Raw genomic sequence first — 20,728 nt, forward strand, 5'->3', positions numbered from 1 at the left:
TGGGAAGCCGAGCCGGTGTCTATCACTGCAAAACGTTTCTTTTGCCCCTCTGAGAGAAGGGATGGAGGCAATCCCACCCACCAGCAGAAATTAAACCAGGGCACGGAGCCCTTCGGAGAGCCAACTGCTCCCCATCAGGATGCTGCCCCCTTGCCAAACCCGAAGGCTTCTGAACGCCTGCCGGAACACAACCTGCAGGACCGAGCAGCCTTCGGGGCGGCAGCCTCCGGGGCATCACCCAGCCCCGGCGAGGCCGAGCAGCCTCGGGCTTCGCCGACCCGGAGGCAGCCCGCCGCCCGCCGCCCGCCGCCCGCCGCCCGGCCCCCGGGGGCTGCCCCCGGCGGAGCGGGGCTCCCTCCCACACGGGCCCGCCCGGGGCTCCCGGTACCGGCGGCGGCCCGGGGGCTGCGGGAGCGGGCCCGGGGCTTGAGGGAGGGCCCGGGGGGGCGGGGGGGGGGGGGGTTCGGGGGGGGACGCGGCGCAGGCGCTCTGGCGGCGGGGCCGGAGCGGGGCGGGGCGGCGGCGGGGCCGTGCGGTGCCGGGCCGGGCCGCCCGCCTATTTGAGGGAAAGTAGCGGGGCGCGGGCGCTCAGTGCCGGCCGCCGCCGAGAGGCAGCGGGCGAGCGGCCGCCGGTCGGTGCCCGCCTCCGTCCCTCCCTCCCCTCCTCCTCCTCCCCCCGTCCCTCCTCCTCCTCTTTCCTCCTCCTCCTCCTCCTCCTCCTCCCCCCCCGCCCCCCCCCCCCCCCCCCCCCCGGAGCACCGCCGCGCTCGCCGCACGGGTGGCGGCGGCGGGGGGAGCCGCCCCGCGGGGCCGCCTCTGCCCCTTCCCCTTCCCCGCCGCGCTTTTCATGGCAACATGGCGATGGCGGCTCCGACCGGCAGCGCGGCGCCCGGCGCCCCGGCGCTCTGCGGCCACCTGGCCCTGCTGCTGCTCCTCGCCGCCCCCGCCGCGCACGGCTACAGCTTCCCGCAGCAGCACACGTAAGTGCCGCCCCCGGGACCCCCGGCCCGGAGCCGCGCGGGGGCCGCCCCGGGGCCCTGCCGACGGGGAGCGGGGCCGCCCCGCTGCGGGACCGGCTCGGCGCTGCCCGGCTCGGCTCGGCCCCGGGCTCCCAAAGTTGCCGGGGAGCGCAAACTTCCCCGCCGGGCCGCTGTTGCGGCGTGGGGGGGGTGTGTGTGTAGGGCGGGGGGGAGCCGGCCGCCGGCCTCAGGCCGTTGGCAGCCCGGCGGAGTCCCGGCCGGGAGAGCCGGGGAGCGGCCGCGCGGTGCCCGCGGTGCCCCGGCCGGAGCCGCGGCCCCTGCCCCTGCCCCTCGCCGCCGCGGGGATCGGCCGGCGGGGAGGCGGCGGCGCCGGGGCGAGGGGCGGCGGGCTGGGAGCCGCTGCGGGGAGGCTATAAATAGCTTTGGGGAGAAAAGGAGCCTTTGGGAAGTCGGTCCGCTGCCGCCTCGCAGCCGGCGCTGAGCCCGGAGCCCCGTGCCCCCGCCGCGCGTCCGGGCGGGATCTCGGCGAGGTGCGTTCCGGGAGGCTGTCAGCCCCGTTACGAAATGCCGCTTGTTGACCCAAAACTGGGGGGGGGGGGGACACAAACCACGCAGCCGATTGCGAGTGAAGGCTGACACTGTGTCCTTACGGGCTGCGTTCCTGAAGGTGGAGGAAGATTTCAATGACATGGAGTTAATCATAGCCGTGTCGCCCTTAACTTCGTGCTGCCCCAGTGGGTAGTCGCTGCTTTGTGTCACAATTTTCTCGTCAGTTTTGATTTGCTTGAGAATAGAAATGTTATGCGTGCGTATGTCATAAAAAGTGTTTTCCAGAGCCTTTTAGATGAACGTCTTTCGTCGCAAAGTGCGTCTCTACAGGCATGTATTGAGGCCTTCTGAAAAGAAGGCTTATCAGCAGAAGAACCGGCGTTGTTTATCCGGGAGGGCTGTAGCTTACCGTGTTAGTATCTGGCTTCACGGAAGGCATGGTTGTTGGCGCTCCTTTCTTCAGAAATAGCTCCCCTTCGATCGGTTTCTTTCTGAATTCTTTTGGGTCTCATATCCGTATTTCTAAATATCTTTGACCTTTGAGAGCTGATGGGGTCCCTTTTCTTGCTGTCAGGTAAATACAGAAATTCTTCAGAATAAGACCCTGAGAAATGTCTACCTACAGGGGGAGAGAAGGGAAGGGGACGTGCTAGTGCTCTGCCAAGTACCACAGCCTTACAGCCCGATCCAGTGTCTCTCATACGAATAATCCTTACTTCTAAGAGAATTCCTATAGAAGTAGAAGGGATTATGTATGTGATGAAGCACAGATGAAGTTGGTGGGATGCTTTTAATATTTCAAAAGCTTTCTCAGGGGTTGTAAGCTGTTGCATTTTTCCTCTTGAATTCTGAGTGCAGAATCATATTGCGGAATAAATCTCTTCTGGGTACCAGTTTACAAAGCAGAAATGTGTTGTGTGTTTTTTTTTCTAAGTGCAGAAAGTTTTTTTTTAAAGAAGGTTCTTGTGCCAGGAGAGACATCCTTAGGAGACGTGTAATTTGTAAATAATGCATTGGCCTTCCCCTCACCCAGACTGATTATTATCTGTATTGTTCTAATAAACTGTGCCAGCTTTATAGCCAAAGCAGTTTTATTTCAGATAATTTGGTGGGGCTTACTAGGAAAAGATGTTGTGCTCTCTGGTATCAGTGGTGCTGTCCAAACGGGCCTGGTCCTGTACTAAGAGAGGCGAGATGCGTGAAAACCGAACTTGGTGGCGAAGATGTGCTGTTGGTAGTTTCTTGCAAACGGGAAGGGAAGGTCCTAAAAAGGCCACAAATTTTGCGTGTACCTTCGGTGGGAAGCGATGCTGACGGACTGCGTGCGGAGAAGAGGCACAGAAGGGACGTGAGACCTCAGCTTGACCTGGTATCTTCTTGCTTGCTTTATTCTCCTTGTGACCTGCTTTGTGAACCCAGAAAAAAGAAGAGTCACGAATGGATATTTGATGATGATGCACAATTGCTGGGCAGTAGGTTAATGCCTGTAACATGTGGGCTGAGATGCCTTGCGCGCTGTGCCCTAGGGCTTCAGTGATTGTTTCTCGGGAAAGAAATATTTAATGGGAAAAAGAAGTGCAATGGTAGCTGGCACCAGCGCTCAGATAACGCTCTAATAGGCTGTTCCCCTCTGAATAGTTCCCTTTCTGTGCACTTATTTTTAAAAGTGTTGGATACAGCTTAAGTCATTTTTGAAAGGTTTTTCGGTCAGAAGCCGAGTTGTGCTGGTGAAATAGGCTGCTAAAATCTTCCAGTTACAAGCCCATTTTCTTCTTCTTTAGACAATGCACCCTTGCAACAACAGCAAATGACAGAGCATTGATTAGAAACCTTGTTTGTCTTTGGAGTTTTTCTATGTGAATCACTTAAGTCATGTTTTACTGTAGGGCTTTCAAAAATGAGGCTGCTTTTTTGAGCAGCGTCGGAGCCAGTTTGCTGACTGAATGAATGATTAGGGTATTTTGCTAGGGGGGAGCTGGGGGGTTAATGGAATTTTTTTTTTTTTTTTGCTTTGCCACATTTGTATTAATTGTTGTCAGTGATGTCTGTGCGTTGATTCTTGGTTTTGTCCTCAATAAATCTCTGGTGTTCCACATTATCTCCTCCTGGGTAGCATGGTTTTAATCATCTTATGCCGAGCTAAGGAAGGCTCGGCTCAGCCAGTTGTCTGAAGGGGAATTTCTCATTGAGATTTAAAAAGCAAAATCCCAGATTGGAACAAAACCACTTGGGCGGGCATGTTAGGTGATGTCCAGTGACTGACGAGGCTCTTTTTAGGAATGGTCACGTAGGAGAATACACATTTTGTGTGGTCAATGGGATTAGTGGCTGTGGAAAGAAAAGCTGGTGGTGGCTGTTAATTTTTCTTGTAAATACTGCACGGAGGGATTCTCATGGCAGCACAGCGACAACCTCTGCTCGAATTTGAGAGGTTTGGTGTTAGGAGACCGAAAGCCTGGTCAACTGGGGGAGTCACGCACCTGTATTGCCGTCTCCTCATATTAGCAAGTGGCAGAGAATGCAGTCGCTGCCTGGGGAGGGAAGGACCCCCTCCTCACTTTGCAGAAAGGCTTTTTGTCACTTGGACTTGAAAGAAAATCACCGTCTGCTGTAGGGTGGTGAGCCGTTTGCCTCTCCTGAGGAAGCAGGCGTGCGCAGAATTGCTGCGTGCTCGCTGGCGAGGCCTGGCTTCGGTGCCACATCTCTGGCTGCTCGGTGCGAGGACAATGGGGTGTCTGCGGGGCGAAGCCTTGGCCTGGGGACTAGTGTCCAGCCCTGCCCCTCCAGCATGAGGTTAGGGCTTGTCAGATGCGGACAGCAGTTCTGGGCAGCGAGCTTGAAGTGGTACCAGTGTTCTGCCAGATGCGGAGCCACAGAGGCTGCTGCTGAGATCTGTGAGGCCTGATGGGCGCCCGTCACCACTGGAGGGTGAGCTTGAGGTTGCCTCTACCAAATTAATCGCTTCCTTTCAGCAGGCTTTGATTTGTGCTTGCCACTTCACCCCAAATGAGGTTAATGATGCTGGTAGTGATGGCACATCTGGGCTAGCAGGGCTTGAAATAAATAACTCTATTAGGACTGGATGTTTCAGGGTTTGCAGGATGCTGTGTAGGGGGAGCCCCATCTCTTGTTCTGCTGCCCGCCTGCTGTGCAGCCAGAAAATCTCTTCCAATTATGGTTTTGATGCTTGGGAAGGGAACTTGTCTGGAAAGGAGCGGAGAGGAAGTGGGGAGATGGCCCTGCTTGTCTTCAGCTCCACTCTGCTGAGCAGAGAGACAGCTCCCAGGGAGGGCGGCCTGCCCGCGGGACTGACTGACTGACAGACAGACAGCCTCGCTCCTTCTCTGAGGGCTGGGCGGCCTCCGTGGAGGCGCAGCCACCCGCTGCAGGCCGTGCCTCGGTGGTGGAGGCTGCTTTGGGGTGCACGGAGGCACCCAGAGCTGCCCAGAGAGAACTGGGCGGCAGCTGGGAGAGGGCCGTGTGCCGCTTTTGAAGTAATTTGCAATATTTTTTTTTGGCATTATAAACATTTTCTCTCCCCTCCTGTTACCAATTCTGAATGCTTCCTACTCAGGGCTCACATTGGGAACAGCTGTATATGAATTCCCTTTTGGGCGTAAGGAAGGAAATAGGGACAGCTTCCTTGAGGAGAAGTGGGCAGCTATGGCACAACATATCAATGTGCACACTGTCACCAGCCTGGCTCAATTATTAAGCTTATTCCTTGAGATAACTGGCTAACGAGGCCTAACAACTTACTTCAGACATTCTTAAGGTTGTCCCATGCTTTCTTTCTTCCTGTCCTTTCCTCAGCACGATAACTTCTCCGGGGCAGCAGGGCAGGAAGCCTGCTCCATCAGCACAGGTGAGCATCGCACAGAGCTGGGCACAGCAACGCTCTTCCTGGCCTTGTGACACCCCAGCCCTGCACCCTGCCTGCAAGAATCCCCTTCGAGATTGTGGCTTCAGGAATTTGAGTTTTTCAACCCAGTGTACACATCGAAAAATAGTTGATATAAATTCTTAGGAGAGCATGTGGGTTCCTACTGAAATCAATAAGGCTCCTGCACGTAGACCTGAGGGTAGAAATGGGCTGATGCATAGTGCTTGGCAGGCATAGTTCAGAAGCTTCCTTGTAAAGAAGCTGTGCCTGTGGGGTGTGTGTGTGCAACAGTCCCTTGAAAGCTGAAGGTGGTTATGTAGAGGCTAAATGGAAACCTGAGTTTATCCTTGAACAACCCCCCTGGTGTTTTGCTTCAAAAGCCATCAGAAAGGCTCTTGAGGGCTTAAGTGCTGGGGCATCTGCACACTGTAACATTGTACATGTGCACAAACTGTAGAATTTAGACTTTTTTTTCCGCCGATGAAATATTCAAGTGGATGAAATAAAAGAAAAAGTCATTACCAAGCGAAATACTTGAGTGAAATATTCGGCAAGAAAGAACAGTATCTGAATGTTTCGATATTTACTTTTCCAGGAGCCTCTCGAAAGCAAAATGTGTTTTGTTAGCAGAATTATTTTTTCCTGTCTGGGGTGCTGATAGTACTTTGTTTCAGAACTGTTCCTGTAATCTAGCCTTCATCCTCAAGTTTGTTATTGCTGCGTTGCATTAGGAGTGGGGTTGTACAAACTGTTGTTACTGGAGAGTTGCTTTGTATCAACAAGCTATTGGCATGGCTTTCTTTAGCCTGAATCATTTGATGTTTTGGAGAATGCATGTGGATTTTTCTCATAACTTTCAGTAGTCCCACAAATCTAAATTCAGTCTGTTATCTTTTGGTCATAAATATCAAGAATAAAAGGTGTTTACCCAGAGCGAAGGATTAGTTTTTCAGCTGTAAAGCAAAGAGTTTCTCACATTGGCCGATGTGTGAGCGGTCGGTGTGTTCAGCCAGATCAGCTGGTGGTGGGTGAAAGGGCCGCAGGGCAGGAAACATGAGGATCTGTATGGAAGTCAGGCCAGACAAAGATTCCACGGGCTGTGGCTTCCGTATCTATTCTTTAACTCTGTGCAAAGCCGTTATTCTTGCCCGCCGTGGGGCAAGCACGCAGCCTGCTCAGGAGCCACGTGCCAGCCAGGTGCGGAGGCACAAGCAGCACGCCTCGTCCCTGCGCTGCCAGGTGAGGCTGAGAGCGCCAGAGGAAGTAAGCGCAGCTAGCGATCGGATTGGGATGAGCAGGGATATAAGCCATTTAGAGCAATAGCTCTGATGATGATAAAGCCTTGGGCACAGCTGCCAAAGCAGAAGTTGAGTTTGCATATCTCTAATGAGTCGAGTGCTTTTGTGCAGCAACACCAATGGCACACGTGGAGCTAAACCCAAGAAGGATGGGATGCAATGCACTTTTGGCTCTGATTTGTGTCAAAGTTCCTGAACTTCTTGCAGTGAAGAGGAGATCTTTACAACGGAGGAGCCTCCTGCCCCCTGCCATGGTCTGTGTCTGCTCATTAGGGGTGGGAGTGGAGCTGCTTTCCATGCACTAGGCTGGAGCTGCTCTTGTGGTGGGGGTGTCTGTTATGAATCTGCTGAAGCCACTGGGCAGACTTTGGATTTCCTTGGGTACTGCTGGTGCCAGAAGCTGGTCTGCTGCCCTGTCCTGCGCTGACGCTTTGGGAATTCCCGAGGCATCAGTATGTGTATCCCTGAGATAGACTGAGGGATGGATTACAAAAGGCACGTTCATTTACCTGACGAAGGTTGTCTATCTTGAATTATTTATGAGGCTTCACAGCATGCTAGTAAATTTTGTAAAAGCGATGAAGTCCCTGTAATATGAGCCTCTTTGCTGCAGCTTCCTGTGCTTTGCTGAGAAGGTGCAGGAGATGGGGGGTGGAGGAAGGGATAGGGAAAAGGGTGGAGGGATGGAGCAAGGCTGCTGTTTTCACGTTGGGGTGTGCAGAGCAATGAAATGCCAATTAATTGGTCATACTTCACACAGGTTTTTGCTGTGATGCAGTGTCAGTGTTTTAGGGAAGGGTTGGGGGGAGGATGGGGAGTACAGGCACAAGGGCAGAGAAGGTGGAAATCTCACAAGCAAAGTAGTCAGCTTCCCATCCGTGGGAATGTTAGTCACTGGGGTGGCTTCCTTTAAGCACATGCTCATTTCTGTGAGGTTTTCTTATCTGAATCCTTCCAAATGAAGGACCAAACCAGAATTTCCTAGTTTTTCTGTGTGGCTGAAAGGCTTGCAAGCGTGCCGCCCCTGCAAGGCGAGAGCTGGGGGCTGTTGCAGCCACGTCTGCTGCTCAGGCCGCCCTGACAAAAGTTGCTGCTTCTGTGACCCAAACGCAGTCTGGGATGCTAGTGTGATGGGTTGCTTCTTGAGATCCCATGTTTGCTGGCCATCTGCAAGCAGAGGCTGTGGGCCAGAGGATGACTGGGAAGACCTGTGGCCCCGGGAACATGAAGGCTGTGTTCTCCAAGCAGGGAAGGTGAGGGCAGTAAGGGTCGGGGTGCTGGCTGGCCTCGGTCCAGCTGTAACAGTCAGAGTTCTTGGCCTTCCAAGCATGAAGTTACCCTTAAACTATTCAATTGGTGGAAAGAATTGGGAAAGTATTGAATCTCCATTGAATGGACAAATGGGGACCATGATTTTCCGTATAAATACTAGCCCCTTTCAGCTTGTAACGGGGCTGGGTCCTGCTACTTTCCTCTTGAAGCAAGCTGCCAGACTCTTGTTTCTTCTGCTGTGGGTGCTTAGTACTCTGCAGTCCAGAAGAATCCATCATCTAGAGTCGAGTTTGAATCATAGAATATCCCAAGTTGGAAGGGACCCATAAGTGTCATTGAGTCCAACTTCTAGCACCACACAGGTCTACCCAAAATTTTAGACCATGTGACTAAGTGCACAGTCCAAACGCTTCTTAAACTCCAACAGGCTTGGTGCAGTGACTGCTTCCCTGGGGAGCCTGTTCCAATGTGTGACCACCCTCTCAGTGAAGAACCTCTATCCTGATGTCTAGCCTGAACCTCCCCTGCCTCAGCTTGACACCATTCCTGCGGGTCCTATCACTGGTGACTAAAGAGAATAGATTGGCGCCTGCCCCTCCACTCCCCCTCGCGAGGAAGCTGTAGGCCGCGATGAGGTCTCCCCTCAGCATCCTCTTCTCCAGGCTGAACAGGCCCAGTGACCTCAACCGCTCTTCGTCTTCCCGTCTAGGCCCTTCACCATCTTCGTAGCCCTCCTCTGGACACTCTCCAACAGTTTCACGTCCTTTTTGTACTGTGGTGCCCAGAACTGCACACAGTGCTCGAGGTGAGGCCGCACAGCGCAGAGCAGAGCAGGACAATCCCTTCCCTCGACCGACTAGCAATGCTGTGCTTGATGCACCCCAGGGTACGGTTGGCCCCCCTGGCTGCCAGGGCACCCTGCTGGCTCACATTCAGCTTGCTGTCAACCACAACCCCCAGATCCCTCTCTGCGGGGCTGCTCTCCAGCATCTGGTCGCCCAGTCTGTACATATGGCCAGGGTTGCCCTGTCCCAGGTGCAGGACCTGGCACTTGCTCTTGTTAAGCTTCATGCGTTTGGTGATTGCCCAGATCTCTCTGCAAGGCCTTTCCACCCTCAACAGAGTCCACACAACTCCAAGTTTGGTGTCCTCAGCAAATTTGCTCAAAACACCTTCTAGTCCTACATCCAAATCGTTTATAAAAACATTGAAGAGGACTGGCCCTAAAATGGAGCCTTGAGGGACCCCACTAGTGACCATCCGCCAGCCAGATGTGGCCCCATTTACCACAACCTTTTGAGCCCTGCCCATCAGCCAATTGCTCACCCATCATGTTATGTTTTTGTTTCGCTGTATGCTGGACATTTTGTCCAGTAGGATCCTATGGGAAACTGTGTCAAAAGCTTTACTGAAATCCCAAAAGATCACATCAGCTAGTTTTCCTTGATTGACTAGATGGGTGATCTTATCATAAAAGGAAAACAAATTTGTTAAACAGGACCTACCCCTCGGGAACCCATGTTGGCTGGGACCAATGACTGCATTGTCCCCCATGTGTGCTTCAATAACTTCAAGGATAATCTTCTCCATAATTTTATCAGGCACTGACATGAGACTGACAGGCCTGTAATTGCCAGGGTCTTCTTTCTTGCCCTTCTTGAAAATTGGTACAATGTTTGCCAGCTTCCAGTCGATTGGGACCTCTCCAGATTCCCAAGACTGTTTGAAAAATAATTGAGAGAGGTCCTGTGATGACGTGAGCCAGCTCTCTAAGCACCCTGAGATGAATGCCATCCGGATCCATGGACTTGTATGGATCCAGGTGGAGCAGCAAATCCCGCACGTGTTCAGGGTCGGTTGGGAGTTTGTCATTCCCACTGTCATGGTCCTCCAGCTCAGGGCACCCCGGGTCCTGAAGTCCATCATCAGCGTTGAAGACGGAGGCAAAGAAGGCATGAAATGTCTCTGCTTTGCCTATGTCCTTGTCTGTGAGGTGACCTTCCCCATCAAGTAGTGGACCTATGTTTTTTTTGGTCCTCCTTTTTCTGTTCACATATCTTAAAATAAAATATAAATAAATAAATAAAAACACAGAACTTTTTATTGTCTCCCACAGACCTGGCCAGTTTCAACTCTAATTGGGCTGTGGCCACACGGATTTTTCCCATACAAACACGAACAGTGTTCCTGTATTCCTTCCATGTTGCCTGACCCTGCTTCCAGCAGCCGTACATTTTTTTTTGCGCTTAAGCTCCAGTAGAAGGTCACTGGTCAGCCCGGCCGGCATTCTTTGTACATCTTCCAAATAAGAAACAAAAACAAGGTGCATATTTGTAAATATTTTTTCAGAGCCTACCTTGTATATGCCATTTACAGCCTAAAAGATGTGTAAATCTCTCACTGATCTTGTTTCTGTTGAATCAGAAGTATTCTTGTATTTGAATTCTCATATCTATTAGATTTTATGTAATAGTATCTTCATTGAGACAAGTATTGCCACTTGTCAACAGTATGATGCAGTGAGGGTCGTGAATGCAGAGCCCTGTTTGCATTGCTAGCACATAGTGGGTTTCAGTCAAATTTTTGGCAGCTGTAACACGGACACTAAAAGAGACGGACTTAAGCCAAGCGAAGCACCTAATATTCAACTTTATCAGTGTTGAACATTGAGTCAGATTCTGGGCTGTGAGTGGTTGAACATCTTTTTATTGCTCCATAACAAACTCAGTAGACCCAGGAGAAGCCGAAGTACCATTTGGTCATGTCTGAGGTAGTCTTATAAATTAGAGGTCTGTTCTGAGCATTCACTGTAATGTCTCATTCTCGGGATTGGCAGGGTAAAAAAAAAAAAAAAGGCAACGTGTGGGCTCATGTGCTTCTAGGACCATTGCAGGGGCCAGGGGAAGCTCGCTGCCCATGTAAAAATAAACCTGCAACACTGTGTCACATGTAGCAGGGGAAAAAAGGTGGAAGAAACAGTATTTAATTATTCAAGACCTGCAAGCTGAAAAGAGTTTCAGGATGGTGAGCTGCCAGCCAGCCAGGAGTGTCACAGCTTTGTGGGCACTCTGCTTTCCCCTACTGCCTGCTCTGGGGAGAAGGGTAGATTACATGAGTATGGGGGGAAAAAATAAATCAATATTTTCTCTTCATGCAGTTCTTCATTTTTATTTATTCTGTTTTTGTTTGCTGGGAGATCGTAAGTGTTGATCAGTGACCAAACTGATGACGTTACTTTGCCTCCTACAGAATGACAGCACTTTCAGGAGCACAGACCAAATGAGCATCAGCCCCAAATGGGCTCTCTGTGCACAGCCATGAATGTTTTCCTGCACCTCCTTGGCTGCGTGCTGTGGGACTGCTCATGATTGAGCCATTCTTCCTGACGCAGGATTTATTACGATGCTGAAGAATTTGCCATTGTCAGTCTTGCATGCTGTACCCTGTTACAGCTATGGTAGGCTTAAAAGCTGTGAAACATCACATTCATTTCTGAGATACCAGGACAGATTCACCCCCTGATGTAACCGTGCCAAGTGCTGTGGGATTATGCTGGGGATAGCTTTCAGGTCTTTGTCTCTTAGTTTGTACGTATGGTGGTGGTAGTGGTCGCTTCTGACTTGATTGTTATTGCGAGGTGGAGAAAAGAAATTTATCTAACACATCTACTGTCTGCTCGTGCTTTGGTCCCAGTTCCTAAATAACCCCATTTAGCACATGCCCCCCTGTTTGACCTGGCAACAAAAATGATGCGTTGGCATTTCTGACACCAACACTGCCTTTTTACCCGTCATCTTCCGGCTAAATTGAAGCCTCCTGTGTCACTTGTTCCTTGCTATGTTTATTTGTTTTCGTCTAGTCTTCAGGGAAAAATCGAACCAGCTCTGTGTCTCTGTCTCTCTCATTACCGCCTGCGTGGGCTGGGGCCCTCTGCGTGAGATGTGGCTCCTTCCACGTCCTCAGGTGCTGCAGCTGAGCCGAGAGGTGTGCACAGAGGGTGCAGCTCTGTGTCCCGCCGCTTCCCCGTGCCCAGGCACGGAGAGGACAAGGTGGGTGGTGTGGCTGGGGCTGGAAGGCAAATCTTGCTGCAGGGCCTTGTTCTGCCCCTGTGGCTGCTGAGCCAGCTTATGCCCTTTTCCCTGTGAGCCCCGCGCCCTCTCTGCACGGGACCTCTTTGACAGCCGTGCTTGTGCCTCGCTTCCCGGGAGGCACGGAGGCACGGGTGAGGCTGCGCCCCGAGGCCGGCGCTCTGCGTGTCGGAGCTGCTTCTCCTGCCTTTTGTCTCTTTGCGCCGCTCCAAGTGGAGCCTTGCACTGAAAGCAGTGCTGGTTCGTGGATGTGATTATGTGTACTGAAAGCGGCCCTTTTTATTCTATAAGAGCCACTTAATAAATGTCACTTATTTGGTGACTATTGAGTGCGTGGCCTTCTTCTCATTAGGAAGTGGCTGCCAGCCCCCGCCGTGTTCTGGAGTCACAGCTGTGTGATGGAAGAGCAGGTTTGCCACTTGCCAAAACAAGATGCTGCAGTGTTTTAGTGGTAGCTTGTGTAATACTTGACTTTCATTCTTAGTTACATCTACTTATTGCTGTGTTTGTACCATTTCGAAGTTATTATTGGATCCCACAACGTAGGACGAGGGTTCTTGTAAGAGAAGTTTCCTCTGGAGAAAACCAGGCAGCTGCGGAAGGGGAAGGTTTAGCAGATGGTATCTGTCCCTTTGCAGAGGCGTGCTGTGTGTTCCCGCGTGGCGGTGGGGAGCTGAACGGGCTGCGGGTGAGATGCTCCAGCTGAGGCGTTACCTGAGGCCGTGCTTTGTCGGGGCAGCGTGGCATAACTGCTACCCCTCTGCCTAATGTGCTCCGTGGCGGGTGGAAGGCTCCTGTTCACAGCCCACTGCTCTAGGGGCTGGCTGGGAAAGGTGGTGAAAGAGCAGTTTCGTCCTGCACCAGAGCAGCCAATTTGCAATGCTGGGTGAACCGCAATTTGTTGAAATGTTCTGAAGTTTGCAAGGTGCATTGCGCTAAACTCCAGATCCCATGATCAAAGCAACCAATGTTCCAAGTATATAATATGTGGAAAATTAGACAAAAACATGAAGCTAATCTTGCTTCCTCATTTGGCTTGACTCTATTTATTACAATGTCATTCCTTCCTCACTTTTTTTTTTTCTGCTATGCTGTTCAGGTTTCATAGAATCGCTGAACGGTTTGGGTTGTGCAGGACCTTAAAGCCCATCTAATTCTACCTGGTCGCTACGTGCAGGGACACCTCCTACCTGACAGGTTGCTCAAAGCCCCATCCAGCCTAGCCTTAAACACTTCCAGGGATGGGGAAATTTTAGTATTAGTTTAATACTGATCTTATAGTTTCTGAATAGCTGAGTACTTACATTACTGACAATGACATTGTCCTGGTTTTGGCTGGAATGGAGGTTTTCTTCATAGAGGCTCGTATGGTGCAATGTTTGGGGTTTTCGATGAACATCAGTGGTATTAACACCAGGGGTTTAGCTGTTGCAGAGCAGCGCCTGCGCAGCCAAGGACGTTTCTGCTCCTCACACTGCCCTGCCAGCGAGGAGGCTCCAGGAGCTGGGAGGAGGCACAGCCAGGACAGCTGGCCCAGGCTGACCAAGGAGATATTCCATACCATACGATGTCAGGCTCAGCAAGAAAAGCTGGGGAAAGGAGGAGGGAGGGCGCTCAGAGTGCTGGTGTTTGTCTTCCCGAGGAGCTGTTGTGTGATGAGCCGTGCTGTCCTGGAAGGGGCTGAACCGCTGCCTGCTGATGGGAAGCAGCAATGAATTCCTTGTTTTGCTCTGCTTGTGCACAGCTCTTGCTCTACCTATCAGGCCGTCCTTACCTCAGGCCCCAGGTTCTCACACTTCTACCTGTGTGCTTCTCCCCCGAGCCTGCAGCAGGACGGGGAGCGAGCGGCTGGCCGGAGCCGAGCTGCCTGCCGGGTGAAGCCTCAGTGGGCTGTGCTGTCAGTAACCTGCAGCACGGGTCGCTTCGGGGAGCCCAGACAGGCTTCAGCCTTTGGTGCGGTGCTTGTGAGTGACAAAACTATCTCGGAAACTGGTATTTGTTAAAATTGCTGCCGTGTTAATCTTAGTGATACCGTGGCTTCTGCTGGCATGTGGGTTAGCAAGACGCTTCGGCTGAGAATGAGGGCAGGTTCTGCCTTTGGAGGAGTCTCAGCAAAGACCTTCTCTTACACCTTTGCTTTGAGGATTTACACCAGACAAATTTGTCCCATTTTTTCCATTGCCAGGCCTATCTTCCAGGTGTTCTCTTATCCCCGGTTGCTCTTCTGGCCTACTTTCCATCTGTGACATGTTAAAAGGTGACCAGCCGTCAGTCTTGGCTAGCATCAGGAGCAAAGCTTGTGTGCCTCAGGCTTGTTCCTTGGGGAGACCAATAACTCTGTCCTGATGCCCTTGGGGTTGTCCCCCATCCACTCCCCACCACAGCATGAGCACCTTGTCCTGTCTGTCTTCCACTCCTGATAATGGTCTTTACGTGCACTTTGCAATAGCACTTCCATTTCCCTGTTGCTCATCTTGCTGATGAAACTAAGGCTTCAAAGGCTCAAATATGTCAGCAGTGGAGCAGTAAATGGAACCCAGATCGTGTAATTCCTTGTCTTCTGCTCCTCCAAATGAATCCATGCTTTTTTTTTTTTTGGATAAATGTTTCTTCTGTAATGTACTAACAAAACATCAAGTTCAAGTACAAGAACAGAAACATGGCCAGGGGGATTTGCACTCCAGGGAGCGAGCATCTGTCCGTTTCTTTGGTGTTGGGGTAGTGGGAGCTGTCCCTGGGGATCAGAAGGGCTTCCTTCTGAAGGACAGTATTCTCTGGCAGATGCCTGGGAATTGAAGCTTGGATGGTGCTGTTCTCCGTAGTTAGCAGGAGGGTGAGAGGGCCTGCTGCAGAGTGCTCCTTGTGCCGCAGCGCTGGGCTTCTGCGAATTAAATGGGTGCCCTCTGCTGCATAAGCCCTGTGTTGGCTGCACGTCCCATCTGAGTTACGGTCAGGCACCTTTCCCAAGAAATGCTCTCCTTAAAATTGCATTTTTGTGCTGATGATGCACTCACTTAAGATTGGATCTCTTGTGCTTGTTGCCTCCTTGAGGCAAATGCTCACTGGTGGAGCTGGGTATTGGAGGAACTGTAGGGCAGTGGCTCCTGACCACCCCTCGGACATTCATCCCCTTGCTTGGTACCTGAGAGACCATCTGAACGTTTCCTGCTCCGTGTGTGTCTCAGAAATTCTCGAGGCCATTAAGCTGGGTAATTTACATGCTTCTTGAGCCTGTGCCTAGGGAAATATATTTCACAGGTAATTTCAAATCTCCTGGTGTGTGGCAGAAGTCATTATTCTAAATAGAAAGGGGTTGGTGATGTCGTAAGCCCCATCGAGAGGACCGCAGTAACAACTGGGCTTTGTCTCTCACAGAAAAGAGTCCAGGGCAGTAGGGTGGTGGGATGTCAGGTGGTTTGGGTTTTAATGTCAATACTCACTTATAAAGCAGAAGAGAATTATCTCGTAGTCCTAGGTTTTGGTGTTTATGTGGGCCAGGAGGAGACGGGCTCTGGAACGCTGATGGGCAGACAAGCTGCCAGCTCTGGTGCTCGAGGGCCATCGTCAAAGCACAAACATCACACTTAGCGTCCAGAGGTTGAGTTTCACGTCTGGCTCTGCTGCTGAAAGTGTCTGGCTTTGGGACTACTGCTTCACCCTGTAGCTCAGTTCTCCCCTTCCAAAAAAAAGGAAGACACGTTGGGAGGATTAGACGGTTCGATGTTGGTCAGTCCCCTCACAGTGACGTTTGGGCTCTTGCACCATCCACGCTGTAAGCGTGATACCGCGGTGATGAGGGGAGGGCATGTGGGCAGTAACCATGATCACTGGAGCTCGGTCGTGGGTGCACTGCTTGTTCATTAGCTTGAGGCATCTGGTGAGGAAAGGGACACAGCAGTGCCTAGGCTCCAGCAGAATTTCCTGGATACCCTTTCCTTTTCAAAGGGAAGACAGCTTGTCACAGAGCAGAGTTTTCTTGCTGGGGTGGGAACCACTAAGGTGCTTGGCACAGCATCCTTGTGCCCAAAAGTGCTCCAGCGCTGCATCCCTCATCCACAGAGCTCTCCAGGACAGGGGGTGCATCCCTTTTGGCACAAAAAGCTAGCTGCTGCTGGTGATGGGGAAAATGGTCCTGGTGGACCAATGTCCTGAGCGTGTACAGCAAGGCCTGGGAGTACTTTCTGAGTAGTCCAGTGTGCTTCCACAACTGCAATTTCAATAGACTTGCGGCCTTTACAAAGGAGAGGTTGTATTTGCTTTTCCCCATGGAGGGAGGAGCGTTTGTCCCAGCTAGGAGGTGACCTGTGAAAGCTGCCAGGTCCCCCCCTGCTGCAGTAGTGCTTGGAAGGACGCGGCAGCACTGGGACAAAACTGGGCTTCGTGCTTCCAGCGTCCCCGCTGCACAGCACGTCTGGGTGCCGCCTTACAAGCGGGGAGGTCCTGCAGACAGCTTTTAGATGTGTATCACAAAGTAGTGAGGTAATGGCATAAAATGCAGTAAATTATTATTTTTTTAAATGTTTTCCACCCCCACCCCTTCTTTCCTTTCACCGCTGAAAGGAAGCAGTACAATGAACAGCTTCTGGAAGTGAAGGCGACTGCATGTGAAATAACAGGGTTCTGCGTGTTTGGCTGGTGAGGGATGCAATGAGTGAGCATCGCTAAGTGCTTTATAATAACAATGATTACAGCGCTCTCTTAGGAGCCAGGCATCTCTCAGGTAGGGGAATGGTGCGGAGAGGGTTGTTTAAGGTGGGGGATTTAACTAGCTAGCCATCTAGTGACAGTGACACCCAGGCAGACCCAGGGGAAGTTTGTCTTTTGTCTTGTAGTAGAGGCTCTTGGGGCAGAGGCTAACAGTATCTTTGCTTGATAAAGAGAGGTTGTAGACAAATTTGGCATAGGTCTGGCAAGTCAGTAGTAGTTCAGACTCCCTAACGTGGCTTGTGTTTTAGTGATCTGATTAATCATCGCCTGCTTAATCTGCTTCTGAGCAGCTGCAATCTGACGGGAAGGGTGGATGCTGAAAGCAGTCCTCCAGTGTCCCGCGGCTAGGGAGAGTTACCCAGCTTGCTGTTTTCAGCCTACTTATATTCTGCTGCAGCTCTTCCTAGAAGTGTGACTCTTGCTGGCAGCATCTTTGGGTGGAGCACCTCGAGTGAGTAAAAGGTCTCTGGGAAGCTCTTGGCAGCGCCTGTGGTCCGTCCTTTATTCCCTGACTGTCGCTGTGGCATACAGTCTCTCCCTCACCCTTTAAGCAGCACACTGGAGAATGGGATGACTACAATGTGTGTACTCGAAGCTCCTTTCCAGCAACCAGGGCATGGCACTTCTGTATCATGCTTAGCTTCGTAGCTTGACCAGACTCTTTTAAACAAATGGCCTAAGCGAGGGCAACCATCTTGCTTTTTCCACTCTTTTCTTATTTGCATTGCCAGGAGGTGGTTGTTGTAAAGTATCCTCAAGTCCTGAGGGGCCTGGGTCAGCTCAGATAGTCGTCCTGTGGCTGAGCAATGAGAGAGGAGCACGGGATGACCCGTAGCATCTCCTCACAAAGGTGTGTGTGTGTGCCTTAGGTGACAGTGCTCTGGTGGCACGGTACAGAAACGTCGCCTGGACTTTTGTTCCAGCCGTCCCTGATGTGCTCAGCTGACAGCTGCGCTATATCTCCAGGCTGTGCAAAAAGCTCTGCTATCCCCAGCTGAAAGTGCGAATCCCGCTAGGTGCGGCTGTTTTGTCTTGTGGGGTGGTTCAGCCTCCCATCTGGTGATGAGGATTTACTGGAATGAGCAAGAAGATGCAACGGTCTATCCTACTTCTGTCTAGCTCCCAAGAGAGTCATGAATTATACACGGAATAAACAAATAACCTGATATGTCTGTCATTATATCATAAAGGACTTTAATAATTCATGCAGCTTGCAAAATCCTTACTAAGACCTACCCTCTGTAACCTTATCTTTGCAGTGGGGGATGGGATCTCTTCAGCCTCTACTCGGATTGCATCTGTAAAACAGGGAGGGAGTCGGTGAGGAGAAAGTTTTAATGATAAAACTTCATCTGTGTAATGGGTTGCAAAGAACTGTGCCAGAGTTATCAGCCATGGGGGGGTCTCAAGGGGTTCTGAAAATGACAAGTGGCTGCACTGGGTGAAATTTATGCAGATAGCATGCTTAATAAAACTGACACCTATTCACTTCTTTATTAATTCATCGTGTTTCAAGTCCAGATTTGTGACAGGCTTTGAGATCAGGAGCCCAGTCCTAATGCTGTGCGGTGAGAGTGCAGCTGTGGTGGAACCCATGGGCTTCTGGTGCTCCTGATGTGCATCAGCAAGTGATAGAAATCTGGTTTCAGATGTAAAATAGGAGCAAGAAAACATAGCTTTCAAAAAAGCAGGGGTACTAAGACTTTAGGTTTGCTTTGGCTCCAAAGAAAACTGCCCGTTGGTCGGGGTAGCACGTTGGTGGTATCAGCAGTTCAACTCCAGCAATGGCAGTCACGGCCTCTGGCTTACTTTGCTCATGGCACGGCTCCGGAGCTTGGCCGTGCTGCTTTTGCCACCGTCATACTGAATGTCAAAGCACCTGGACTGCCCGGTGGAGTGTCTGTTCGCAGGACTATCCTCACAGCAGCAAGAGCAGCTGGTCTGGATCTCCAGCCACGAATAGCTAATTTACTCCTGCTGTAAGGCCACCAAATTGAGTATTTCTTATGCTGCTGGGAAGCAGCTGGAGTATCCTCCGGGCACGGCAGAGGACTTCTTGCTGAGGCTGTTCTCTGCCCTGACTGAAAACAGCAAACCAGTCAGCCGTGTCAGGGTACTCCGTTCCGCCTCTTCCTAGAGGAGGGGGACTCGGTGGCAATGTGCTGAGACCAGATTCATCCCCCTGAGACTGCGAAGACTGATTCGTGCACATCCTCCCATGCTCGGGGACCCTGATACGGAGGTGCTGCCGTGCGATGCTCTGACCTCCCGAGTGCCCGTCACGGGGTGGCTGTGTCGTGGGGCGGGTGGGAGGAACTGGGTGGTCCGTGGCTGAAAGAGCTTCTTGGGAAAGCAGTCTGCCTCACTGGCTGCAGGAGGTGTTTGCTGTCACTGCGTTGCTGTTTGTTCTTTTTATTGCAGTGTCGATGAGAGGCACGTGCGCAAGTGTTGGATCAAAAGGATCCAGCGGCTGCGTGGTGGCCCTACGCAGCACTGCGGGGCACGTGTGCCAGCTGACGCATCCAGCGACTTCTTCCTCTTTCTCTTGGCAAATCATCTACAAACAGATTGTGATTTTCCTCAATCCTGCTCTTACGCTTTAAATTATTCACCGAATTATCCTTTGGCCTACAGCTTCTTTGCATATCAAGTACTCAAAAACCAGCTTTTTGTAAAGTTTAACATTCAAGATACTTTAATTGGACATGTAGCTCTCGAAGTATGGTTACTGTGGTTCTCTCTCCTGCTGGGAGGACATTTCAAGTGGGCTCCTGCAGGGATCTGCCTTGGACCTAGTTTTAGTCAATATTTTCCCTAATAACTTAGGCAATGGAATGGGCGATATGCTTATAAAATTTGCAGGCGACACTGAGCTGGGAGGGTTTGGATCTACTTCGGAAGGCATTATCAGAATTCAAAATGATCTAGAAAAATTGAACTGAGAGCCTGATATCAGCAAAAATGAAATTCAGTGAAAACAAATGCAAAGTGCTGCACTTAAGGAGAAATCCAATGTACAAATACAGACTAAAAAATATCTGTCTGGGTAGCAGTGTGGCAGAAAAGATCTGGAGAGTTATAGCGGATCACAAACTGAGTCGACAAAGCGCTGCTGCAGCAGAAGGGCATGTTTATTCTGCAGCGTAAAGCACTTTCCAGGATAGGACCGGGGAGGCGATGGGTGACTCCCCATGCGGCACAGTGCTGGACTTCTCTCAGAGTGCCTGATCTCAGTTTTTGGCCTGAGCTTTTGGAGGTAGGCACAAGCCGTAGGGAATCCAGAGCTGGGCAACAAAAAGGATGAGGTCTATAAAGCAGTGCAAAGGAGGGAAAGTTGGGGGGGGGGGGGGGGGAACTGAGTTCGGAGGAGGAGAGAATTAAAGGGCAAAGGATGCAACAGAACAATGACTTTGCAGTTCTTAGGAGCTTGTCAGAAGAAAATTGTTTTCTGTCTGCTGTAGGTGGGGTAAGTGGAAGAGGGAATTGAGATTTAGGATGGAGAAAGTGAAGAATGGAACTGGAATAAGATACTCTGGGAATCCTCGGCTCACCTTCAGTGGAGGATTTAAAGAACAGGCTAGACAGTGCTTCGTGTCCCAGTGCAGCTAACTGTGGAAGAAGAATTCCCAAGGGCCCTGCCATCCCATGTGTGTCTGACTGAACACCGACCATGTGTTCTGTTTCTGGAGGGAGTTTGGCCTTAGAAGTTTAATACTTCTGCTTCCCAATACAGAAATCCTGTTTAAGGAACGGTTTTCCTGTTGCCTGAAGTCTCATAGGTAGCAAGCTGGTGGTTGCTGTTGTTTTTGTCACAGGTACCTGCATGAATATTCGTGCTCGAAAATTGTTGATGAAAAATTTTCTGTACAGTTGTCAGACTGCTTTCCCTTCCCTTTTTGCCCAGTTCTGTCTATCCCTCAGGCTGAGAAAACTCCCCAGTTACCCTTCTTA

At 51.2% G+C, this 20,728-nt stretch overlaps 1 protein-coding gene across 4 annotated transcripts in view; it reads left to right on the plus strand.

Annotated features, from left to right (window-relative positions):
* The first annotated feature begins 751 nt into the window (after window positions 1–751).
* Window positions 752–20,728, plus strand: part of CACNA2D2 (calcium voltage-gated channel auxiliary subunit alpha2delta 2) — a 194,697-nt gene continuing 174,720 nt past the window's right edge. For all 4 annotated transcript variants that reach the window (XM_067002844.1, XM_067002846.1, XM_067002845.1 and 1 more), the window contains exon 1: window positions 752–980. In XM_067002844.1, coding sequence (XP_066858945.1) covers window positions 856–980 — 125 coding nt within the window. In that variant the 5' untranslated portion in view covers window positions 752–855. The remainder of the gene's footprint in view (window positions 981–20,728) is intronic.

The sequence above is a fragment of the Anser cygnoides genome, chromosome 10 (assembly GCF_040182565.1).
Source record: "Anser cygnoides isolate HZ-2024a breed goose chromosome 10, Taihu_goose_T2T_genome, whole genome shotgun sequence".
Classification (NCBI taxonomy): domain Eukaryota; kingdom Metazoa; phylum Chordata; class Aves; order Anseriformes; family Anatidae; genus Anser; species Anser cygnoides.